Genomic DNA, 27,490 nt, shown 5'->3' with positions numbered 1-27,490 from the left:
ATCAGATGAGAGGTAGGCAATAAAGACATTTTAACTGCAAGCAATTTCCATGAAAACGAGGCTCTGTTCAGCAGTAAACACACACCTGCCTAACCCTAACCCTAACCCTAACTCTAACCCACCGACACACACACAGAGCTCCTGTACAATACTCTATACCCACCACAGAGCTAATTCTATACCCACCGACACACACACAGAGCTCCTGTACAATACTCTATACCCACCACAGAGCTAATTCTATACCCACCGACACACACAGAGCTCCTGTACAATACTCTATACCCACCACAGAGCTAATTCTATACCCACCAACACACACAGAGCTCCTGTACAATACTCTATACCCACCACAGAGCTAACTCTATACCCACCGACACACACAGAGCTCCTGTACAATACTCTATACCCACCACAGAGCTCCTGTACAATACTCTATACCCACCACAGAGCTCCTGTAAAATACTCTATACCCACCGACACACACACACAGAGCTCCTGTACAATACTCTATACCCACCAACACACACAGAGCTCCTGTACAATACTCTATACCCATCACAGAGCTAACTCTATACCCACCGACACACACAGAGCTCCTGTACAATACTCTATACCCACCACAGAGCTCCTGTACAATACTCTATACCCACCACAGAGCTCCTGTACAATACTCTGTACCCACCGACACACACACACACAGCTCCTGTACAATACTCTATACCCACCAACACACACACAGCTCCTGTACAATACTCTATACCCATCACAGAGCTAACTCTATACCCACCGACACACACAGAGCTCCTGTACAATACTCTATACCCACCACAGAGCTCCTGTACAATACTCTATACCCACCACAGAGCTCCTGTACAATACTCTATACCCACCACAGAGCTTCTGTACAATACTCTATACCCACCAACACACACAGAGCTCCTGTACAATACTCTATACCCACCAACACACACAGAGCTCCTGTACAATACTCTATACCCATCACAGAGCTAACTCTATACCCACCGACACACACAGAGCTCCTGTACAATACTCTATACCCACCACAGAGCTCCTGTACAATACTCTATACCCACCACAGAGCTCCTGTACAATACTCTATACCCACCACAGAGCTCCTGTACAATACTCTATACCCACCACTGAGCTCCTGTACAATACTCTATACCCACCACAGAGCTCTTGTACAATACTCTATACCCACCACAGAGCTCCTGTACAATACTCTGTACCCACCGACACACACAGAGCTCCTGTATAATACTCTATACCCACCGACACACACACACACAAAGCTTCTGTACAATACTCTATACCCACCACAGAGCTCCTGTACAATACTCTATATCCACCACAGAGCTCCTGTACAATACTCTGTACCCACTGACACACACACAGAGCTCCTGTATAATACTCTATACCCACCACAGAGCTAACTCTATACCCACCGACACACACAGAGCTCCTGTACAATACTCTATACCCACCGACACACACAGAGCCTACTATATCTCCCTAATCTGTACAGTACATATTACATGCATTCTGCTTAAAGTGCTTAATAATTCAATAGTCTGCTAATTCCATAGACTATTAAAGGCATAATTGGTCTTATTTATAGTCCTCTAATTTGCACATCTGTTTTCTCAATTGCATTAAATAATTTAGTCAAATGGACTGACTAATTAACAGGAAATCAATGGATAGATAGACAGGAATGTAGACAGATAGACACATGGTTTATCATCTCAGCAGTGATCCAATGTTACAGGCTGTTAAAATGTCAGCTCTGGTGACTGATAGACACACTCGCCAGTCTTCATTAGGATACATTCAAATATATATTTTTGTAGGAAAACCTGTTCCAATAAATACACAGAGATTTACATCTGCTGTGCGTTGGCATGAGAGTCATGCTGTCATACATTATAATGGAAATGCGTTTACCTTCACAATATACACTCCCAGGGAAATTAAGAGAACTTATGAAATAGCAATTCATGAAAAGTTATAACATCGTTGTATTGACCATGAACATCACTTACATTGTTAACATGAGAGCAACACAATATTCATACATTTCATCAATAAAGTATATTTAAGACAATCATTTTTGGATGATGTAAAATGTTTTAAAATTATTTTTAAATGCAGTGTGGAACATTGAGTTTCCGTTTAGAATTCTGGAACAATTTTATTCTGGCAGAAAATCTTTGGAACTACTTTAAAAACTGCAGAATGCAGCATTAATACATGGAAATGCAAGTCTTTGATGCATGGTTTATGAAAATGTGTCTTCTGTCAGTTTATTGTGAAGAAACTACAATGGCAGGTATTCAAAATAACAACAACAAAAAAACAACGTGAGTCTGCTTTTCTGCTGTTTCTGCCTGAAATACACACAAGACAAAGTATATAACTTTAACTACGATGTGACATCCTCTGCTTTATAGTTCAGTCAGTGGGGCAAAATACAGCCTTGACAACCCATTATTCTTGAATATTACTGATTTAGATATAATATTAGGATATAACAGCATTGCAAATCATTCTGTTAGATGTAGCTGAATTGCGCAGCATGTGATTGGAACAGGAAAGTGAAAGTAGTTTTTCTATTTATGTAACTTCAATATGTTAGTGATGTACTTTAGCTCAGGTATTGTATTCATTTCTATCAATTCATATGATTCATTAAACTATTAGGCTTGACCTGTTGTTAGAGAAATAATAAAATAAAACAATTGAGCCTGATTTTTGTCGCAGTTTATTATTAGAAGGGCCTGGGAATTAAGATCCAGCACAGAGCTGGAGGGGCTGCTGTGTTTAAATGAGAAACACTTTGGTTGTATTATAGAAATAGATGAAAACATTTAGAAGTGCATATGTCTATATTTTCTTTATTTTTCATATGATATACTTTATAGGGATAGCAATGCAGCCACCGCACTCTGAGGCCCCCCAAAAACTTGAGAACCACTGGCTTAAATAACGTTCTCTCATTGGTAGCTTTAGAATACTGATGGCTGCTTATATAATAACTGTCATGAGGCACTGTGCAAACTTAAACCAGATACAGTATATAGGAAAATAAATTGAGAACGGGATTGAGAAAAATGAACAGATTTGAATTTGAAATTCAATTTTATTGACAAAGACCATTTGAGGAAAAAGTTCCAGAGTGTTAGGCTTTATTTTGTTATGAAGATTCAATTAAATTTTAACAAAACAGCATCATTGATACCAAAAAAACAAGGACAAAATAACAATGAATGGCAGCGTTTAGCAAGCCAGAATGGAGGTGTCCTGTTCCCGCGATGACGGATTTTGTCGCACGCTTCACTTCACTTTTATGGAGTGTGTGACAAAAAGTTCTTCAACCAAAAGGGCGATTCTGCACATTTAAATGTATTTTTATTTTATTATACCATGTCACAAATGTATGTTTTATTTGAACCTTCGATACACTACATGACAACAGCGTGCCAGTGCTTTACGGTGTGTTTCAAAGCTGAACACCAGAATCTCTCACTTATCAAGTCTCACACATACACTGTCGTTTGTTTCTACAGACCTGGATGCTGTGTATTTCTGTTTTGTATGCAGCGTTGTGCCTCATTGTTGTGTGGGGTACAAGGGCCAGTTAGTGTAACAAGACTGCGAGATTCAGAGCCCTGGCGATTATTCACAAGATAAAGCAGAAGCACACATTTGTCATCTCACAGACTCTAATTGCTGGCTCCAGGGAATCCAGGGGGTAGGTCAGTGGTCTGAAGCAGAGAACAGCCATGTGCTGTGCATGGAAATCACATTGCTAGTTTTCTAGTGCTCTGCCTTACACAATCACACATCGAAACCTGGGAACTCCTCCATTTAGTATACTACAAAAAACACATTTGGAGACTAACATTGAGCAGTCAGTGCCATCTGTCCACAAACAGCAAAGTAAGAATAAATGATCTACAAAGGGTAGCTGCTCTTGGGCACGTCTTCCCCACTTGCTTCTTTGTTTAACTCAGTATGCCGTGTTTCATAAAGATCTCTCTTCATTCACTACAGCTATGGCCAAAGGTTTTGCATCGCCCTATAGAATTAACTAATCTTGCTTCATAAAGTCAAATGAAATGTTATGTTAACATATTGAATTACATACCACTTTGTAGTTTTCCATATACTTAACTAAAAATTGAAAAATGTGACATTTAGAAATCTAATCTGAAATACTGTACTACTATTAAGGTTTCCGGCACACTTTTTTGCAATATGCACTCCACTGGCTCCCGATCACCGCTCGCATCCAGTTCAAGACTCTTGTACTCGCCTACCGATGCCTTGACAATATAGCACTCTGCCTTTAATACACTTTAACTTACACTTATCTGCTCCCTATTTTACTGTATTTAATCCTGCATTTAACCCAACCTGTAGTATCTTGTATTTCACTTGCACTCGTATCTAACACTGATGTAACTATCAACACTGTTATCTGCTCTTGAACTGCCCCGATATCAAATCGTACTGTGTTTTGTATTTGCTCTTATTAGGACTGAAGTCATTGTATTTTGTATCTTGCTTGTAATTGTACTGTAATTCTTGATATGGCTCGTGACTGACTGTTCAGATGACACATTTCTAATTGAAAAATCAAATTTAAAATGATTTTTATATAAGGATGAACGAAAGACAAATAATCTGACAGGGTTTATATTAAATCACACAGCCAGATTGTTATTGATTACTAATCAATAATTGTGGAAACAACCAAGGGAATGCTTTGTTCCCATTTTATTAATAAAGAACATAAAACTTTTAATCTCTACAACCTAAAAAGCCTGTTTGTTTAAGTAGCTCTTTGTTCTCTGAGTGACTAGCCTGGTGCATATTCCTCGTTTTTAAACAGAGCAGCTCTGTTCGCTTGGCTGTGTCAGAAATACTCAAAGCCTGTAAACACCTATAAATACACCAGCAGCAGCCCTGGACTGGCTGTAGCCCGTGCAGTGAGCCGGGGGATACTGACTCTGGAATAAGCACTCGCAGAGCAGAGGCTGGCTGTAGCCCGCGTGCAGTGAGCCGGGGATACAGACTCTGGAATAAGCACTCCTAGAGCAGAGGCTGGCTGTAGCCCGTGCAGTGAGCCGGGGGATACAGACTCTGGAATAAGCACTCGCAGAGCAGAGGCTGGCTGTAGCCCGCGTGCAGTGAGCCGGGGATACAGACTCTGGAATAAGCACTCCTAGAGCAGAGGCTGGCTGTAGCCCATGCAGTGAGCCGGGGATACAGACTCTGGAATAAGCACTCCTAGAGCAGAGGCTGGCTGTAGCCCGTGCAGTGAGCCGGGGATACAGACTCTGGAATAAGCACTCCTAGAGCAGAGGCTGGCTGTAGCCCGTGCAGTGAGCCGGGGATACAGACACTGGAATAAGCACTCGCAGAGCAGAGGCTGGCTGTAGCCCGCGTGCAGTGAGCCGGGGATACAGACTCTGGAATAAGCACTCGCAGAGCAGAGGCTGGCTGTAGCCCGTGCAGTGAGCCGGGGATACAGACTCTGGAATAAGCACTCCTAGAGCAGAGGCTGGCTGTAGCCCGTGCAGTGAGCCGACTCCTAGAGCACAGACTCTGGTAATACCACAACAGCTTCTCAAAAGTCACCCCTCTCCTGGACAGACAACATAGAAAAGAGAAAAGGTCATTGCAAGCACAAGTTTTCAAATGTGATGAGCTGTACAGTCTCATTATAGTTCTTCTGCCAGGCTGCCAAATGTCATGAATTTACAGAGAGACACTGGGGCAGGTTCCATGGAAAAAGAAAAATAAGTCTTACCTTTTTCTCATTCTATTTTGGTAGTAGTTTCGGGTTGTGTCTGTTTCCATGTAGTTTTCTTTAAGCAGAGAAATTCTTGTTCAGTGCAAATAACCTAATTCATATTAAAATACGGGAGGCTATATTTAAATGTTTGTGTCTGAGTTCCATTTGGCCTTGCGTGACTTACTCATTTCATACAGATTTCTTGAACTGGATTTCCACAAAAAAAAACCACGAGGGAAAAAAACAAACAAAAAAACCCAGCAGACGTAGCGTTACATTATTATTATTATTATTATTATTATTATTATTATTATTATTATTATTATTATTATTAATTAGTCATTTAGCAGACGCTTTTATCCAAAGCAACAGACACTATGCAACTGCTGCTGCAGAGTCACATGTCTCAGCCGAAGAATATAATATACACACGTATATATATATATATATATATATATATATATATATATATATATATATATATATATATATATATATATATTGTGTTGTTTGTGTGACATCACTGAGAGGGGCATTTAGTTTCTAAAGGGTGGAGAAAGTTTTGGAACAGCAGAGAGAAAAGACATCACAGCCTGCTTCAGAGAAACTTATAAGAAAGGTAAGAAAGACATGGAAAAATGCTGTCAATCCGGTGTATTTGACATAGATACATTAGGACATTTATTGGCTCATAAAATATATATATGTGTTTTTACAACATTTATAAATTAAGAAACGAGTGGATATAAGCAGATACTATTTCATGATCTAAGTGTATCAGGTACGTTTTTTTTCCTTATTACTGATAATAATGGAATGAATAACAAATATTTTATTTATAAATATTTATTTTGAGAATAATTGAGAGTAGTGTCCATTATTGCTTATAAAGACCCTGAGAATAAAGATGTATTATGTCATGGAATCACTCAGGTGAAACAATGTCCTGTAATTTGCCCAAACATCAATATTGTTCAACACAACTTTCAGGAAGTATTGTAAGGTCCCTCAAGTCATAGAATAACATGTTTGTATAGCTGTATCTCTAAGCAGAATACACAATAAAAAATACTGTGTTGAAAAATATTGTGTTGAAAAAAAAGTGAAGAGTTTGTATAGTTTCTGAAGTACTTTATAATGTTCCCCAGAGTGTTCTGAAAAAAATGGACACCATTTCCAAGATGCTACTATAAAAAATAAATTTTTAGTGACGTTTTATAGCAAGAGAGTCAAATACAGCCAAAAAACAGCTGGTCCTGGGGGAGCATCCCACAGAAAATTCTTGGTCCTGAAAGGGTTAATATGTTACAATGTTAAAATATATGCAGACCCCTAGAGAAAGCTACCATGCTGTATAACCATTGTATAAACTCAGCCAGTGTAGAATGGCAGATATATCTGTGTGTGAATCTGAGAGTGTGAGCAGGCAGTATGTAAAGGACAAACACTTGCGGGTTTGGGTCGGGTTGCAGGTCTTATTAAAGCGGGTCGGGTCTGCAGAATACGGTGCTACAGCGGGTTGCGGGTTCGGGTCGGGTCCTGTAGTAGCGGGTCCGGGTCGGAAGCGGGTCGTAAAACTGGGACCTGCTCAGGACTCATAATCTACTAACGGAGCTAAAATACCAGCACTGTAGGTTAATGATATAAAAATGATCCTGTCAAAATGTTTAGTAGAGTACATTTTTAAATATTGGTAGTAGATCAGGCTACCCTACTCGCCACCTTTCCCTCTACATATTATTATTCTAATAATAATAATGATAATACCAAGAAATACCTGAATCGCAATCCCGCAGTGACAGTGCAGGGCTCTTGCCAGTAGGATGTGGTTATAATATTTTGTTGTTGTTGTTGATGAACCAGTATATTAGTTCAGCACATTTCTCAGTGCTGGAACTTCTCTATGTAGTGTATTAGTCTTACAGCAACCTGCTTTTAAGAACGGTATTTGCTTTTTTTAATTTAAATTTTTATTTTTATACAATTCTGTTTATTGAAGGTTTGTTATTGTTCAACAGATCAGTAAACAGCATTGGAAAGATTACAGGTGTCTCTAACATCCATGTTGAAAATAAAGACTGAAACCCTAATTATGTTATAACCCTAACACCACCCCCTCCCAACAAAGACAAAGAAAATAAATGAATAAAGGATGAATAAAGGGAACTTAATAAACTAACAGAAATAAAAGAAATTAGCGCTGAAAAGAAATAAGGGAGGAAGGTCATCTGATACCATTCCAGACAGAGAAGCCTGAGGAGGTTTCGTATGCTTTGTATTAACCCCAAAAAGAGCAGGGAGAGGCGCGGGGTCAAGAGGAACACCGAAAAATCTGAGAACGGGTCAAAAACACAGAGCTCCAGAAAGGGGTCAGCCTGGGATAGGACCAAAGCATATGAATAAGAGAGGCAGGGGCCTGTTACATCTGTCACAGGATGCGTCCAAATCCAGGAAGATCTTAGACAATATAAGCTTTCACCAATGAATACAATGGAGAATCTTAAATTGTATCAATCCATGCGTAGCGCAGATGAAGAATGTGTACCCGAGATAAAATAGACTTCTACTCGTCATCCTCAAGTTCCAAACCCAAATCCCGCTCCCACATGTCTCTTAAGGTGGATAATGAAGGTACATGCAAAGAGAGAGTATAGTCTTATCAATTTCAGATATCAATCCCTCAGAATTGGGCTTCAATTTGTGTGAGACTCAGGAGACAAGAGGGGAAAATGAGTTATTCTCTTACTGTAACAGGGCGAGCAGCCCTGTACAGTATTTGTTTGTTTTATTTTAGAACGGGGTCCCCCTCCGGCCGTGTTATTTTGTGTTTGTTTGTTTGTTTATTTATTTATTGTGATTTAGGACGGCAAAGCGCCGCGTGTATTATTATTTATGTATTTGTGACGGCGTAGCCGTTGATTATTAAACTCGTGCAGAAGGTGGCCATCTCCCGAATTAATTAGGTGATTTAATTTGTTGCTAATCCGGAGATGGTCACCTGTATAAAAAGTCTGCAGCTCTCCAGCTCGTGGTGGTGTAGTAGGAGCGAGAGCAACGAGGGAGAGAGAGAGAGAGAAAAAGGTTTAAGTTTAAGAATAAGTCCAGGAACAGTGACGGCTACAGCTCAGCCTGACCTGGACCAGTTATTGTATTTCTTTTTTGTGTTCGTGACTTGTTTTTTTGTTTAACTGTTTATTTTGCTCGGTGAGCACAGTTTTCTCTTTTTTGTTAAAACATTTGGTTTATTTTTGTTGTATTTTGAATAAAGACGGCGCAAATGCCATTTCACCCAACCTGCGGTATCCAGTTTCAGTTCCTGCTTCTGGCCTGACATCATCACACACGCCATCCTGTCACACTTACGTACAAAGTCCCGTACCTGCAGGTAACGGTAAAAGTGTGTGTAAGGCAGACTAAATTTCTGTGAGATCTGTTCAAATGATGCTAAATTATTATTAATAGAAAAGGAATGAAGAGATCTAAGACCATGTTCCTGCCAAATGTGGAAGCCACGGTCACTCAGAGAGGGTGGAAAAAGGTGATTTGCATTTATAGGGGTTGACAGGGACAACGATAATAGTCCTTGAGTAGTGTGTTGTTATCCCAATGGGCATGTACCACTAAGGGGTTAGTGTTAAATTTGGAAGTGGACAGAGGAAGGGAAGAACACGCCAGAGCTGGTAGAGGTGATAGTGTGCAGGAGGCTGCCTCTATTTGTGACCAGGCCGGACTATTCTGACATGAGTTGGATTGCAGCCAATATAACATATTCTACAAGTTGTAGTAATAATACAACTGGAAATTAGGCAAGGACAGACCACCCAATGGTTTTGGTCTTTGGAGGTACGCCTTATGAATATGTGTGGGTTTCTTATTCCAAATAAAGGATGTAATAAGCTGATCTAGTGTAGTTTTATTACTAAATATTTAGAATTGAAACCCATTTGCTGTGCTTTCCTGACTTTTCCTAAATATATTGTAACACAGCAGGGAGGGGGTTAATCCTCCCTGCATGGGAAAAAAGACATTTGTTTAATTTAATTGTATTCGGCTCATTGTTTAATTGTTTTATTAGTTTAATTATCACCCGCACCTGGTTAATTGTAAATTAGAGCCAGGTGCAGGGTTTAAAAGAAAGATAGCCAGTCTGTTCAGGGCTGCTGGGTAGAGCCCGCTTGCGAGGGTGTGCAGGCGTACAGAGAAGAAGGTACTGAGAAACTGTGAAAGGTTGCGTGTGAAAACTGTGTTTATTTTGTTTTGCTTTGTTGTACAGGGAAACAGCTTAGCTGTCCTGTTTGTAGTTAGGTTCCTGTTTGTGTAGTTAGTGCTCGTAAAGAGCTAGGTGTTTGTTTTGGTGTTTATTAAAAATAGCGCACCAGCGCTTAAAAATCCATTTCTTGTGTGCTGGGTCAAATTTTTAAAGGGGCAACGAACCCGAGTGGGTGAAGTTCATTACAATATGTACTAATTACCCTGACAAAGAAAGAATTGCATAGCTGCAAAAATTAGCGAGATAAAATACTGTTATACCTATTCCAACCAGGCGCTGTCAATTTGACCAATACATATAAAACATATTATAACAATGAAATGTTGTGGTATTATTTGTGTTTATCAGTCGGGACTTGCCGCCATGTATTGAAGTTTGATTATATCAGTCTGCATTCCTCAAGTGAGCGGTCTTCTGACATTTCTATTGTTTCAATGAGCCTCTGATAGCCCATCAATCAGCCTTGACAGCTCACAGCTGTCTGTCTGCACTCTGGTTACTATACAAGTCACTTGTTTTTTTAAGAAATGTATTGTTACCCCAATACACATTGAAAATGGATCACGGAAGGACAGCAAAGCAGTGTTTGGATTTACTGGACATTTTACCAAACAAAGATTCTGATGCAGCAGAGACAGGCAGTGACAAATCTGGCTCTGAATCAGACTAGGTTTGTGAAGATGAATATTCCAGCAGCAGTGACACCGAGGGCGCAGGAGATCACGTGGGTGAAGAAGCAATCATGAAGCCCACCAACAACTACAAGATGATTCCTGGTCAATGCCCTTGGAGGAATTAGAAGCTTTCATTGCACTAGTATAGGCCCGTGGAGCATTTGGTGCCAGAAGCCTGGGTTACAGTTGATAGCTGTGCCAAATGCACAAAGACTGTCTGCGGTGCACTGCATATTTTGAAAAGCGCAGGATCGTGTGATTTGTGCCAGCTCTTAGACTGTGTAAATGATTGTAAATGAAGCCCATTCTGTTCAAATGTTTATTTGTCATTTCGATTATAGTCTGTGTATAAACGCATAGCTTTGGTTGCGTTTATGTACTTTGTTATGTAGGCAATATAAACCCATTTATTTTTTTATATTCTTATATTTATTTACACTGTTTCAGTTGTACAGTTTTGTATGTACATGATATACCTGTATACAGACACATTTATTTTCATATATTGTTGTTTTTAATATACTGGTCATGGTTGTTCTAGGTATGCCTAATAATTTGCTTTATTAGACTTTTTAATTGTTTTCAGCTCTTAAAAAGTTGGAGATTTCAACTTAACTATAACATGTTATAAATAACTTCAAACCTGCACCTTTTAGGAGCTGAGGACTGGGGTTGAGAACCACTGATCTAGGCTAAAGCAATCAGCTATCTGGTGACCAATGATGAAGATAACAAAAGTAAGTGTAAAGAAGGGCTTTTTTATTTATGTATGTATTTATTGCAATGTTTTAATTATTTGTAGTAGCTTCAGTATCTTGTATAACTTTGCTATAAAACAAGTTAATTAACTATAGAGCACTTTTTATGAGTCAAATGGCAATAATTTGAAACATTGAATACATGGTGTCACATAAAACAAACAAAAGAAAAACTCAGAATGAAGAGGACTTGAAACGCCTCGTACTGTGTGTGTTTTTCCCCCTATTTGGTCAAAGCTTGCCAATAGATATGTTTTTGGTCAATTGTACGGCTTTTTAGCGTGAGAAGACGATTTACCCTCCCCTTAAAGTCGTACAATGTTTTAGACACGTGCTTCCTATAGTGCGTGGAATGTGCATGGAATGTGTGTGGAATGTGCGTGGAATGTGTGTAGAATGTGCGTGGAATGTGCATGGAATGTGCGTAGAATGTGTGTGGAATGTGTGTGGAATGTGGGTGGAATGTGTGTAGAATGTGTGTGGAATGTGCATGGAATGTGTGTGGAATGTGCGTGGAATGTGTGTGGAATGTGCGTGGAATGTGCGTAGAATGTGTGTGGAATGTGCATGGAATGTGTGTGGAATGTGCGTGGAATGTGTGTGGAATGTGCGTGGAATGTGCGTGGAATGTGCGTAGAATGTGTGTGGAATGTGCGTGGAATGTGCGTGGAATGTGCGTGGAATGTGCATGGAATGTGCGTGGAATGTGGGTGGAATGTGTGTATTATTGACATGCAGCGGCAGAATTGAAACACAATATTACAAAACCATCACTACCTGATTAATTAAACATGTTGTATTACTGTTTATTTGTACTATATTTTACCGGGGCTAATATGAATAAGATCGGACAGTCGACACTGGGCACTATATCGAGCATGTCTGGTACGGTACAGTGCGGTATGGTGTGGTACGGTGCAGTGAAGTATGGTGCAGTGCGGTATGGTGCTGTGCGGTGTGGTGCAGTGCAGTACGGTGCAGTACAGTACGGTGCAGTGCAGTGCGGTACGGTGCAGTGTGGTACGGTGAGGTATGGTGTGGTGCGGTGCGGTGTGGTGTGGTGCAGTGCGGTGTGGTATGGTGCGGTGTGGTGCGGTACAGTGCAGTGTGGTACGGTGCGGTGTGGTGTGGTGCAGTGTGGTACGGTGCGGTGCGGTGCGGTATGGTGTGGTGCAGTGCGGTGTGGTATGGTATGGTACAGTGTGGTACGGTGCAGTGTGGTACGGTGCGGTGTGGTGTGGTGCAGTGTGGTATGGTGCGGTGCGGTGCGGTGCGGTATGGTGTGGTGCAGTGCGGTGTGGTATGGTACAGTGTGGTACGGTGCAGTGTGGTATGGTGCGGTGTGGTGTGGTGCAGTGTGGTACGGTTCGGTACGGTGTGATGCGGTGCGGTATGGTGTGGTGCAGTGCGGTGTGGTACGGTGCGGTGTGGTGTGGTGCAGTGTGGTATGGTGCGGTGCGGTGCGGTGCGGTGCGGTATGGTGTGGTGCAGTGCGGTGTGGTATGGTACAGTGTGGTACGGTGCAGTGTGGTATGGTGCGGTGTGGTGTGGTGCAGTGTGGAACGGTTCAGTACGGTGTGATGCGGTGCGGTATGGTGTGGTGCAGTGTGGTGCGGTATGGTGCGGTGCAGTGTGGTACGGTACGGTGTGGTGCAGTACGGTGCAGTGTGGTACGGTGCGGTGTGGTACGGTGCGGTGTGGTGTGGTGCAGTGTGGTACGGTGCGGTACGGTGTGGTGCGGTACGGTGCAGTGTGGTGCGGTGCGGTGTGGTATGGTGTGGTGCTGTGCAGTGTGGTACGGTGCGGTGTGGTGTGGTGCAGTGTGGTACGGTGCGGTACGGTGTGGTGCAGTGCGGTGTGGTATGGTGTGGTATGGTGCGGTACGGTGCAGTGTGGTACGGTGTGGTGCAGTGTGGTACGATGCGGTACGGTGCGGTGTGGTGTGGTGCAGTGCGGTTTGGTGCGGTATGGTGCAGTGTGGTACGGTGTGGTGTGGTACGGTGTGGTGCGGTGCGGTATGGTGTGGTGCAATGCGGTGTGGTGCGGTACAGTGCAGTGCGGTGTGGTGTGGTGTGGTGCAATGCGGTGTGGTGCGGTGCAGTGCGGTGTGGTGTGGTGTGGTGCAATGCGGTGTGGTGCGGTACAGTGCAGTGTGGTACGGTGCGGTGTGGTGTGGTGCAGTGTGGTACGGTGCAGTGTTGGGGTGTTTTCAATTATTGTCTTTGTTTGCACCCAGAATGGAACGTTCTTTTTCTAGAATTTTGACGTCATCATACTGTCACCGCGTGCGACAGGGTGGACGAGTGGTGAGGTCAGGCCAGAAAAACACAAAGGCAGAACTGCAGTTCAAACAGAGACGCAGCGCACCGTTTATTTAAATGACAAAAATAAATGAAATATTTTAACAAAAAGCACTTGCACACAGAGTGAAAATAAAAGTTTATACAAAAATAATCACAAACACAAAAAATAAACAAAACCCAGGTCAGGCTGGGCAAATCGCCTTCACTGTTCCTAGATTTCAGTTTTTTAATTTCAATTCTCTCTCGCTCTCCCCGCTCTCGTTCTCGTTCTTAACACCCCACCTGGAGTGCAGAGAGCTGCAGGTTTTTTCAGGTGACCATCTCCCGATTAGCAACAATTACACAACTAATTAAACTCGGGAGATGGTCACCTTCTGCACTAGGTTTTTAAATGACTGTGGATGGGGCTTCCCATCCACGCTACTAAACAATATCATAACATAACATTTGGCTACGCTGTCATATATAAATACATTTTTACATAAATACAAATAAATCATAAAACACAAATACAATAATAATAATAATAATAATAATAATAATAATAATAATAATAATAATAATAATAATAATAATAATACAAAACAAATACAAAATAACACAGGGGCAGAGGGGGAAACCCTGTTTTATTTTTAAAAATAAATACATTTAAACAGCAGGGCTTTCAACCACCCTGCTACGCTGCACTATACTTTTCTAGAATGTGAAAATGCACGTGCCAAGTGTGGAATGCCTGGAGCGGTCAGGACAGTGCCAGTTTGGTACGATTAACATCGTCCAATATAATTACTTAGTATCAATTTAAAGAGAAAGTAGCTTCCATTAAAATGTCTTCTTATTGCAATTACATATTGTGTCTTTTTTTAATCTGATAAAAGCAGCTCCTGAACTTGAGTAAAAACTCTTCAACATCAAATAATGAAACAGTAGTTGGGTAATTGCACTAGAAAGCACACAGAATTCATTATTTTATTGTTATTTTTCAGTTTAATAATGAAGAGAACAAAGCAATCGCTATTTAAAATAATTCCGTTATAAAAACGTCGCAACTATAAAAAATATTTACAATTTTATTCCTATTGGAATTTTGTATAAATCCTATAAAATCCTAAAGATTATTTTTTGTATAAACTAATGTCCACCAAACCCATTTGTTGTAAACAGTAAATGAAAGTAACAAAGTGTGATTTTTTTAAAAATGTTTTATTTAGCGTTTAACAGCAGTATTAATAAAATCAGTATTAATATTAAAGAGCCGTTTAATTTTGATTGAAATCTGTTTAGATCAGGGCTGCACACATGTGGTCCGTGAGGTCTGGACTCCTCCAGGTTTTAGAGGCATTATTAAATAATGAAGTGGATAAATTGGTTCTGTGTACTTTAGGGTACAGCTAGAATAAAGATTAGAAGCTCTAAGGACCTTGAGAAACTGAATTTTGCACCCGGGTTCACATCAATAAAATAGACTGCATTAACTTTAGTAAGAAATGCAATAAAAATAGATTTACTCTGTCACAATTACATTAATTGCTTCTTAGCTTCTTTGCTGATCTTTATTTCTAAGCACTGAGAGACACATGAGGTTGGATACCTAATTATTTCAACCTAAATTGCCCAGTTTACAAATAAGGTGCTATAATTAAAACAATCTGGCCATGTTCCAGTTCACATCTGGTGTTTGCCTCCCTGAACAGCTCGTTTTCATGTTCTGATATGCTGTACGGTCGAAGCGAAGGGGAGAGACTGAACTGCTCCATCACTGCAGGCACCAAGACAGCATATCTGTGCAATGCTTCTGGAAATCACTTTCACCATACCATTCATACCTGCAGATTTCAAACGGCACATTGGATATGCAACTGAAGTTTACCACATTTTAACCCTTGATACATTTCCATTGACTTCAGTCATTAACTCCAGTAAGATTATCATCTGTTTGACCAGGGGGTGTGGAATTGCTGATATGACTTTTCAAATCAAGAAACCCCCTTTATCTGTAAATACACACAGTTCTATAAATACCAGAGATTGAGGGCTGAATTGTGCATTTCTATGACAACAGGGTACAAGCCTGTAAAAGGAAAACACAGATCTACTGGTTATCAAGGGGCTGTGTGGTTTTACTTGGAATTAGGTATTTCGAATTAAAAAATGGCAGTCAAATTTAAATAAAATTATGAAAATTAGTTTTTGGAATTTCAAATAATAGTATAAGGTATTGTATTGATAACAACAGTTGCAATTAGTTACACTATACATACGTAACACAAGAAAACTGTAAACATTGCATCCTATTCTGTATTGTGGGTTATATTGTATTGTGAATATTCCAATACTGTACAGCAACTTATCTGACATGTAAACCACCTCATTTCATGTGTCTGTTTGCCAAAGTGATCTTAAAGAGTAAGTAGCGAGGAGTGTATATCGGTCTTATGTCTTTGTGTGTGATTACGTCACCTACCAGCCCTGCTGCTGCCTTCCCCCGTGCACGCTACAATAAGTTTCTGACAGCAACTAGCCTACTACTGAAGTGTTAGAACATATATCCTTTTACAGCCAGTCATTTAGTAAAGCTAGTGAACTACAGAAATAATAAAAAAGGCAGGAAGGATGCTTATCAGGGGTGAGGTATAAAATACTGACTGGGCTTAAGCCACATGCATACTGTCAGTTTTTATTGAAGTTACAGCAGCACTGAAGTCAAATTTCAATTATAAAACAATGATAAAGTATAATAGGTTTAAAAGTACTGTGCATTTTATGGAAATGCAGTTGTAAGTGAACTTTAAAAAAGTATAGATTATCGCATTCTGGTCACAGCCATTTTTAACCACTAAAGCAAGGCGTCCTCAACATTCAGGGTATTGAGCAAATCGGAAACGCTGACGACTTGCATCCACAGTTTTCCCCCTGAAGCAACCCCTCCCCTCTGAACCCAACCCCTCCCCTTGAACTCAACCCTTTCCCTCTGAACTCAAAACCTCCCCCTGAACTCAACCCCTCCCCTGAACCAAACCCCTCCCCCTGAACTCTACCCCTCCCCCTGAACCCAACCCCTCCACCTGAACTCAACCCCTCCCCTCTGATCCCAACCCCTCCACCTGAACTCAACCCCTCCCCATGAACTCAACCCGTTTCACTTCCTAGGTCCCATTTCAGCTCAGCAGAGTGTATAATTATTGTACCCCCCATTTTCTCCCCAATTTAGAATACCCAATTACGTTCCCTCATTGCATAAATCCCCACACAGCTCAGGAGAACTGAAGGTCAGTGGGCATCCTCCGATCCCCGAGCCAGTCACTGCTTTATACACAGGAGCTCCACAGCAGAGATGAGCTACTGCCTCCTGGAGGACAAAGGCCAGCCCTGCAGCTGTCTGCTTGCACTCACCTGGCCAGTAGGTCCACTGCAGTGAGGTCAGGAGAAACCTGTGCTCCCCTGACTGTGTGACTCTCCCTGCCCACCACACCGCTGTGCCTTACCAAGGGAGACTCTCTGGGATCCCCAGTCATAATTGAAAATGATAATACAAGTTTGCTATAAAAACCTGCAAGACCTACATGAAATGATGAGCTGTAACCCCAGCCATTACCTTCAAACAGCATGAAGCACTAACTCAGAAATACTGATAGAAACAGAATACATTCAATGACTAATGCTTTGAATCAAGACATTGAAACAGGGAAAAAAGATGTTTGTCATTGAATGTATTCGTTTGTTTTCAGTATTCCTAAATGTAGTACTATTATAGTTACAGATCATGAAACACTAACCTGTCCATTCTTCTTCAGATCAGCCCACATGCTGGTCCCGTCTCCCCCTCTCATCAGCACATGGTAGGTGAAGTAATAGATTCCGGGCAGGGGGCAGGTAAACTTGCCCGTGGAGGGCTCGTAGTAGTTCCCCACATTGGTCACTACGTCATCGAACTTGAGCACCTCGTTGCCTTCGTGGGGTTTCCTTAGCCCGGCGTAGAAGGCTATCTTGGGGCTGTAGAAGGGAGCGATGTATCCTCCAGGGCCCGGGCCAGGGGGGCCTGGCGGGCCTGGCTTTCCCGGCTCTCCAGGGGGGCCCCGAGGGCCTGGGGGGCCTGGAGGACCTGGAGCGCCCCTGAACCCCGACTTGCCCCTGCGTGGATGCTCCTTCCCGCCTTCCAGGAATGACGGAGGGGAGACTGCGGCGAGTTCCTGGCTGGCCTCAGCCGAGCTCAGCGTGGTGTAGGGGTCACAGACCATATGGCAACTCCCTAGCATCTCGTAGTGACTGCCCGAGCCCGTCTTTGAGCTGTGCACCAGGAGAGGAATGGCGATCAGAAGGACCAGGATCATGGCCACTCCGATGGCCACGCCGATCACCCTTTTCCGCCGGGTCAAGCGTGAGGCAGCCAGGGCCAGGAAATCGTCGTCGCTTTTGGACGTAATGGTGCCGGCTCTGAGCTGCAGGGTGGAGAATCACACGCTGGTGCTCCAAGACACAGGGACAGGGAGAAGCACACACTGACCCTCCAAGACACACGGGCAGGGAGAAGTACACACTGACCCTCCGAGACACACGGGCAGGGAGAAGTACACACTGACCCTCCGAGACACACGGGCAGGGAGAAGCACACACTGGCCCTCCGAGACACACGGGCAGGGAGAAGCACGCACTGGCCCTCCGAGACACACGGGCAGGGAGGGAGCTCGACCTTGAGGGGATTGCACAGTGCTTCTTATCCTTGGGGTTTTGTTGTTGGGTTGAGTTGAGGGATTTCCCAGTAATAGTGTTTTATGAGGGATGTGTTGAGGCAGGCTGACTTGTACCTTGGTTGTTTGATTGTTTGATGAAATGATTTTAGTTATTTTCTTCTGATTTTATTTTCTGTTATAGTCTGTCTAGTCTCTTTTCAAGATCCAGTGTTTTAGTCTTTGATTTATTTTTCAGCGTTGTTTTCAAAAAGGAATGTAATTCTTTTTTAAATTCAATTTTCTTTAGGGTCCTAAACATTTCCCATAGTGTTAGTTCCTTTTTTGCTTGTAGTCTGTGTCTCTTCTGGGGTGTGTTCAACAACTTCACAGGAATGGTCAGATTTTATGAGCTTTAAAAAACACACACAGCCACAAAACCAAAAAGCAACAATTCAAAACCAATTCCTTCAATAAAGAAATACATTGATTCACTGACTGACTGATTGAAGGAATTTCGTGTCTTTTTTCTTTGTAGGTTTTTTAAATAAAATCTGAAAACATAAATCATTTATGAATAAAATAGAAGTCAGAAATATACGTCTAAATGTCTTTCTTGTTTCTTTCAGAAATTCCTAGTTTTTTATTTATAAGATTGATGGTATTTGTTTTTGCTTCTGTAGTTTTATTTTCTGTTTTCAGAAAGTCAATTTGTCTCAGAATAACGGTTCAGAAATATCTGTACGCCCTTTTATTTCCAAAAGAAAAAAACGACAATTCATTAAAGAAATGCTTTCATTTTTGTGTTTCTTGTGTATTAAATGTAGTTGTTAATTGAAGATTTGCTGTTCTTCCTCTTAGTCTCCTCTTCTGTTGTCAATTTAAAAAAATCTAAAAGTCAACTGCAGTAGAAGTACTTTTTTCTCTTTCTTTCTTTCTTTCTTTCTTTCTTTCTTTCTTTCTTTCTTTCTTTCTTTCAATAAATACCAATAAATAAATAAATAAATAGACAAATATATGCGTTGATTTCTTTTTTCTTTTTACCTTTCCTGGTTTCTCTGTCCCCTCCTCTCTCTCTCTCTCAGACCTCTTCTGGTGTCAGTTAAGAAAGAAGCTCTTTTTCACTTGCCTCTTCCTCAGTAGATTGGATGGTTCTCTCGCACTGTTTGCTCATTTGCTCTGTGTGCTGAAGCTCTGGTCTCTCTGGCTGCTGGGGCAGGTGTGTGTGAATCAGAGAGAGAGAGAGAGAGAGAGAGAGAGAGAGAGAGAGAGAGAGAGAGAGAGAGAGAGGGAGTGGGAGGGAAGAAGTGAGAGAGAAGGAATGGAACTTTTCAAATACATGCATGCTCTGTGATATGTGTTTAAATAAGTACCAGGGAGCAACAAGAGAGGGAGAAAAAGGTTTGACATTTTTTTAGTTTTTACATAAATGAATATACTCAAAGGGATAATATACGTATATATGTAAATATAGGAGGCAAGCAACAAGAGTGACAGTATGTGTTCTTCAATTGACGGCCCGCGGGACAAACCTGGCCCATGAGATCCTTCCGTCTGGACCGTCGGCTGTCAGCTGCAGTGCTGCCAGTTTTTCTGCAAAATGTGGCTGTTTTTAATTACGTTGTGTGGGAAAATCACTTTAATTTATGGGGCTTTAATGTGAAACAACTAAATGTGCTTTGAAATCGTCCAAGTCTGTACTTTCTCATTAAACGCAGAATGAAGATTGCTAATAATATGACTGGTCTGTATTAATGTTAATACAATCACGAATAGTGATTATAATAAAGTGTGACCTGCATTTATTCTATTTTAAATTATAGATTAATTGCTTATTAAAATGTTGCTCTCTTGTTTGCATGCAGTTTCTTCATTTGCATGCACTACATTAAACCAATTTTACTACTAAATGGCCAGCAGGGATCAATCAAAGTCTTAAAGGGGAAGACAACATCGGGGGGAAAACAACAATCCTAAATATGATAATAATATTCAAGTTATATTTACTAACCCCTAAAAAGGAAATATTGAATATATTAGAAAGCTGCTTGTTCACAGTTAATAGAAAAAATAACCCCTTAAAACTAGCATTTCTAGTGGCAAATCACACGGCCATTTCCACTGTGGATTACTGTGTGAGATCGTCAAAGACACAAACTGCACAGATTTCAAAGACATCCCGCTGTACAGAACTTGGTGCACAGCAGTGATGAAGTCAGTCCTGGGGCCGTGCTTTTTAATGCTTTTATTTTTTATTCTGGTTTCTTTCGGGAAGAAGGAGGCAGGTTTTTGTAGCAGTTATCCTTCATTGCAGATGCTAGTTGCAGATCCGCATGGTTGAAAGGTCGCTGCTATCTACAGGGTATTTGTGTCCCCTAACAAGAGATATTTATTGACAGCACGTCATAATACAGGAACAAATGATCACTGCAATCGAAAACAAAGACGGTGCGAGTGAGTGTCAACATTTTGACAAAAAGGAATTTAGATGTCCATTTTAATGTAATAGTTTTAATAAAGTTAAGATTACTAGCATGCAGTTTTAATAGCATTGCAGTGATACATATTTGCTTTATATTATTAAATGGCAATTTAATTAACGCACATCGTGAGCGCCCCTTGGCCCGCCAAGATTTGGACATTGCCTTATCTGGCCCTCCAGTGATTGTAATTGATGCCCCTGGTATATAAGTACTTTCTATTTTAGAGGGACAAGGTGAGACAGAGAAAGAGAGAAGAAACATTTAAAATGTGCTTATTTTTTCAATAAATGAATAGATGCTCATTGACAATATATGTAAGTATATGCTATTTAAGAGAGTGATGAGGGATAGAGGAAAGGAGAAACATGTTTAAAATCATTATTCTTCAAATCAGTTTATCATAATGGTCTCTGTATAACAAAATATCTTTAAAGAATGAGAAGCCTATGGAGGGAAGGGACTGTGTATGCAGCAGTGAGACCCATTGAGTGACCGAGAGAGCGGAGTGAGAGGAGAGAGAGAGAGGGAGAGAAGAGAGAGAGGATGAATTGCCTTTCTTCTCTCTCTCCCCTCCAGGCTTCAGTGTCTCATCTCATATCCATTCCAACACGAGTCCATCCTCATTATTATTGAAATGGGAAGAACTAGAGTGGACAAGCCTCTCTCTCTCTCACTCTCTCTCGCTAACCCATTACCTCCTCCCCCGTCCTCTCACCCCTTTTCCCCTTAGGCTCTTTCAATCCTCTCTTTATCAATCTCTGTCCGTCCATCTCATCCATTCTCTCTTCCATCACATCATTCTCTCCTGCTCTCAACTTTTCTTCCCCTTCTCTCCCTCTCTTTTTATCACCCAGCCAGTCTCCCCCTCTCTCCCCTCCGCCTTTCTCCCTCTCCCCTATCCTGTCTCCCTCTCTTTTCCCTTCCCTTCCCTCTCCTGTTCTGTCTCTATCTCCCTTTCCCTCACTCCTATTCACTTTCCCTTTTCACACCTTTCTCACTCTCTCCCCTTTCCCTGTACCCTCCAACCCATGTTCCCACTCCCTTCACTCTACCCCTTCCCACCTCTCCATCTCCACTGGTATGACTCCTCTACCACACCTCCCCCTCCTCATCACAGATCTCTGGCTCTCCACTCTGTATCTATCTCCCTTCCCTTTCCCCCATCTCTCAGTGCCAGAGGGGGTTAACCGCTGCAAGCTGCTTCCAATTAAAATCCCCGCTCTGTGCTCTGGTGAAAGCACAGTTCCCTGAGCGCCCAGTTCAATAGCAGCCTAACGAGCGCTCGCTCACACACACAAGAGACAGACCACAGCAAAGCAGTGCGTGCATGTTCAATAAATACATTCATTAAAACACACACCTTTAAAAAAGAAAATATATAAACATCTCGACACGACAAGAAGAGTTGCATTGCTCTCAGCTTCACATACCCTGAGGCAAGAAATAATATTTAATAAAGCACAGCTTTCTGGTGAATTGCAGAACTCTCTGTGTATTATTCATTTTATTTATTTATTAGAAAATGGATCGGAGATTTCCTTTAACCTGATTGGTCACTACGAGGGCTTAAATCTCTGATAAAGGACCTTGAATGTTATCTTTCAAACTATGTTTAATCACTGTTCCAAATCAATCCGCCCCGAAAATATGTAAATGCATTATTCATGTATTTGACCTTTCCCCATTCTTGTACACGCCCTCTGTCAGTGTAGACTGTTCTGCTTCCTCACTGTCCTATCTATCTATTTAAATGAGGTACTGTATAGAAATGAGCAAATAAAGTTAAATAATAATAATAATAATAATAATAATAATAATAATAATAATAATAATAATAATAATGAAGAATAGTGTTTGCTGTCAGTGGTAATACAGTAACTACAATAGCAGCTAGTCTCCGGTTTGAATGACGAGTTGAAATCAAACAACGGGACTCAGCCTGATTACTTTCAGCAACTTAAGCATATCACAGTAACAACACAGGCATGTCACATCTCTTCTATAGCCAGGAGAAGGAGGCTATGCAGGGTGTGATTTAATGGGGGGATTTCCCTGGCTCTGCTTTTTTTTATCCCTGGGACTGCACTTTCATTTGTCATCCCCGGGGGGGGGGGAGGGGGGATACATTTTATGTACTACAGATGTATCAAGGCTTGCCAGGATGTTTTGTTGTTCGTCTATTTTATTTCCTCCGCACCCCCACACCCCCCCGTCCTCTCTGGAAATGTATCAAATCGCACCCTGACTTTATGAACACACTGTGAACAAGTTACTGAACAAACAGCACAATCTGAATTAACATAACTAGATATTTTTAATTATTAAAACTTTTTATTTGATTTATTTTGCTAATAAATGTTAGCCTAATGGTAACTTAAATACTGAAACTTACACAAATACACACGCGTGCATTCAAATCCAAATAAAAAATAATACATGTTTGCTGTGCTTTTATTCTGTACCCGGTCAGACAAACCAGCATGAGAGAGAAAAGAACCTCAACGGGCACAAGCCTGGAGTTAAATGGCCAAGAGCTTGTGAGAAAACTGCATGGGACACAGTAAACACAGATCTCTGCGTTGCATTGGAAAGATTAAGTGGAACAGTTGAAAAGAAGCTGGATAAATTTGGGGACATCATCTACGCATATGGAAGTGAGAGGTTTGGAGTTGAAAAAAGGAAGGAAAAAGTACAAACTATTCCTGGAAAGTCTAGACGGCAGCAGGAGATTGAACGCTTAGTTAGAGAAAGGAGACAGCTGAGGAACCAATGGAGAAGAGCAGAACAAAGTCAGAAGGAGGGACTCAATCTCTTACAAAAGGTCATAAAAGATAAGCTTGCAACATTGCGCAGAGCTGAGCGCCTACGGAAACGCTTCAAAAAGAAGGAGCGTGCGAGAGCTAACTTTTATAAAGACCCATTCAAATTTGTAAAGAAGTTATTCACCAGTGAGAAGAATGGCACACTAAAAGCATCAAAGGTTGAGCTGGAGAGATATTTGGAGGAAACACATACAGATTCAAAAAGGCAGGAGCCTATGTCAATTCCGTCAGACATCCCACCTATCAATCCACCAGAATACCAAATGGAGGACTGTGCACCTAAGTGGAAAGAAATAGAGCAAGCTGTGAAAAAAGCAAGGGCTTCATCATCTCCAGGGCCTAATGGAGTTCCGTACAGAGTGTACAAGAGTGCTTCAGGAGTTCTACGAATTCTGTGGAAATTGATGAAAGTGGCATGGGAAAAACAGGTTGTACCAAGAGCATGGCGCCGAGCAGGTGGAGTCTTTATACCTAAAGAAAAAGATTCTACAAGCATCAGTCAGTTTCGTCCCATTTCCCTATTAAACGTAGAAGGCAAGATTTTCTTCAGCATTATTGCTCAGAGATTGTCAGCTTACCTATTAAAGAACTGCTTCATTGACACTTCAATACAAAAAGCGGGCATTCCAGGTTTCCCAGGTTGCTTAGAACACATCAATGTGATCTGGCAACAAATTCAATCAGCTAAAAAGGAGAGGAAGGAGCTCCATGTGACATTCCTGGATTTGGCTAATGCATATGGTTCAGTGCCACATGAACTACTTTGGGCAGCATTTGATTTTTTCAGTGTACCGATGACAATAACAAATTTAGTGAAAGCCTATTTTGGAGATTTGCAATTCAGTTTTTCAACTTCAGAATTCAGCACTACATGGCAATGCCTAGAGGTTGGAATAATGGCAGGATGCACCATTTCTCCACTGGCTTTTACCATGGCAATGGAAGTAATCATTAGGGCATCAAAATGGGTAGTAGGAGGAGAGCGCTTGGCTTCTGGAATGCGACTACCACCAATTCGAGCATATATGGATGACATGACAACCATGACTACAACAGTAGCCTGCACTAATCGATTATTGGGCAAATTAACCAATAACATTGAATGGGCACGAATGCAATTCAAGCCCACTAAATCAAGGAGCATCTCTATAATTAAAGGCAAAGTAGTAGATAAAACATTCTTCATTAATGGTGAGGCAATACCAACAGTGTCTGAGAAGCCAGTGAAGAGTCTTGGGAGATGGTACGACGGGGATCTAAAGGACACAGTTCGTGTGGGAGAAGTTAGACAACAAGCAGTGGAAGGGTTGAAGAGCATAGACAGCTGCGCTCTACCAGGTAAACTAAAACTCTGGTGCTTTCAGTTTGGTCTACTGCCGAGGTTGCTGTGGCCACTGACTGTGTACGAGGTTTCTTTGACAACAGTAGAGAAGCTGGAAGCTTTAATCAGTTCATACATCAGGAAGTGGTTGGGAGTTCCACGCTGCCTCAGCAGAGTGGGACTTTATGGTAAAGGAATACTGCAGCTACCAGTCTCTGCTCTAACCAAGGAGTTTAAGTGCGCCAAGGTCAGACTGGAAATGACATTAGTAGAGTCACGCGATAAATGCGTAAGGGAGGCAGCACCTGTGTTGAAAACTGGAAGAAAGTGGGCGGCAAAGAAAGCTGTGGAAGATGCAAAGGCTGCCCTTCGAATTGGTGATATCATGGGGCAAGTTCAGCATGGAAGAGGGGGTCTTGGTTTCAGTTCAACTCCTCCTACATGGCACAAGGCGGCCCCAGCTCAAAGGAGGAAGCTGGTAGTCAACGAGGTGCAAAAGCAGGAGGAGAGGATGAGGTGTATAAAGGCCATTTCCCAGGCCAAACAGGGAGAATGGATGAGATGGGAGAGTGTGGAACAACGCAAGATTGGCTGGCAAGACCTATGGTCAATGGAACAGAGCAGGATCAGTTTCCTCATCAGGTCAACATATGATGTTCTCCCATCACCACAGAACCTAAACCTCTGGGTAGGAGAGGATCCCTCATGTCCTTTGTGTTCATCACCTGCAACATTAAGGCACATTTTGACAGGATGTAAGGTGGCTCTTAGCCAAGGACGGTTTACTTGGCGCCATGACCAGGTGCTGCGATGTTTGGCCTTAGCATTGGAAGACAAGCGTAACAAGACCAATAAGTTGCCACCTGTTCCATCAAAACATTACACACAAAAGACAACATTTCTCCGCCCAGGAGAGCAACCACCAAGAAAAGGTGTTAAAACCAATCCTCGCCCAGGACAACTGGAAGCTGCTAGAGACTGGAATATGCTGGCAGATGTTGGTCAACGGCTTATTTTTCCACCTGAGATTGCCACCACTAACCTTCGACCAGATATTGTCTTGTGGTCTGGATCAGCACGCCTTGTTCACCTGGTAGAGTTAACAGTGCCATGGGAGGATGCTGTAGATGAGGCGTATGAGAGGAAGAAACTGCGGTATGCTCAACTAGCCACTGAAGCGGAACAGCGAGGATGGAGAGTTCGGGTTTACCCAGTGGAAGTGGGTTGTCGAGGATTTGTGGCACACTCTACAACCCGGTTTCTCAGAGACGTCGGATTCAGTGGCCAAGAGTTGCGTCGCACAGTGAAGAACTTATCTGAAGCAGCAGAGAGGAGCAGCAACTGGCTGTGGTTGAGACGGAAAGATTCTAGCTGGGGACAGGTAAGTAAGCTGGGCTGAGTTGAGTGGGGGACGGAGGGGGGTGATGCTGGGACGCCAGAATCACCGTCGAGCCCTCTTGAGGTGTCGTGGGCTAGTCGACGAAACACTGAGGATGGAAGGTGCCCACTTGAAAACCCCAGAGAGGTACCCTACTTAGCTCAATCCAGACGGTTGTCATGCTGATGCGCTGGGGAGGCCGCACTTTGGTTGATCCCCGGAGCCAGCATCGCAGCCGTTGTGTGTGCTGATGCGCCAGGGAGGCAAAATAAGCTGATCCCTGGAGCCAGCATTACACTTCAGCCATTAACACCAGACAGAAGGATATCTACATCATCATATGGAAGGAAACGTAAATGGATGGAGACACATATGGATCACATTAGTTTACTGTAAAGCTACGTCTTAGTTGGTGCTTATCTTGGCAAGAGCCGAGTTCAAATCAGCATGAAGTTTTAACATCTACTCTCGTGTAATGGAAATCATGTACATGTTTTACAAACAGTTCAGAAACCGCGTGTGCTTTTCTGTACGAGGTGCCTGAAGAGCAGCTCCATGTAAGTACAAGCTTTTTAAAATTATTTGGCAATTGGAAATCCCCACGAAGCGTCCTCCGCTGGGATGAAGCCCGAGTGAAGTCTACGAGACCTCATTACCGCGTTACTCACAGAACAACGAGGAAAGCCTTCATATTCATGAACAACACAAAACCAGTGCTGCATAAAATCAGGAGAAAAAAAACAAACACAGAAAAACTGTAAGTGTTTGTTTTTTTAATGTATCCATTTTCTAATAGCAATAGACCCCTCATAAGAGGCTTCAACGTCTGGGAAGGCCCTTCTCGTTATGTTAGTCACAGGTGTTACAGGGCAGTCCAGGGTATACCAGGAGAACACGCCCCACACCAGGGTATACCAGGAGAACACGTCCCACACCAGGGTATACCAGGAGAACACGCCCCACACCAGGGTATACCAGGAGAACACACCC

The 27,490-nt window shown here is 42.0% G+C and overlaps 1 protein-coding gene across 2 annotated transcripts in view; it reads right to left on the bottom strand.

Moving 5' to 3' along the window:
- LOC117966977 (complement C1q-like protein 4) overlaps positions 1–19,784 on the bottom strand; it is a 43,830-nt gene extending 24,046 nt beyond the window's left edge. Inside the window, exons 1-2 of one of the 2 annotated variants that reach the window (XM_059011721.1) lie at positions 19,541–19,784; positions 17,606–18,909 (exon numbers count right to left, since the gene is read on the bottom strand). In XM_059011721.1, the coding sequence (XP_058867704.1) occupies positions 17,606–18,160 (555 nt within the window). In that variant the 5' untranslated portion in view covers positions 18,161–18,909; positions 19,541–19,784. Of the gene's footprint in view, positions 1–17,605 lie in introns of both variants that reach the window. The other variant, XM_034913984.2, reaches the window with a different exon arrangement.
- Between the last annotated feature and the right edge of the window lie 7,706 nt (positions 19,785–27,490).

This window comes from Acipenser ruthenus, chromosome 42 (genome assembly GCF_902713425.1).
Source record: "Acipenser ruthenus chromosome 42, fAciRut3.2 maternal haplotype, whole genome shotgun sequence".
In the NCBI taxonomy this organism is placed as follows: domain Eukaryota; kingdom Metazoa; phylum Chordata; class Actinopteri; order Acipenseriformes; family Acipenseridae; genus Acipenser; species Acipenser ruthenus.
This window is presented reverse-complemented; position numbering and strand designations above follow the sequence as displayed.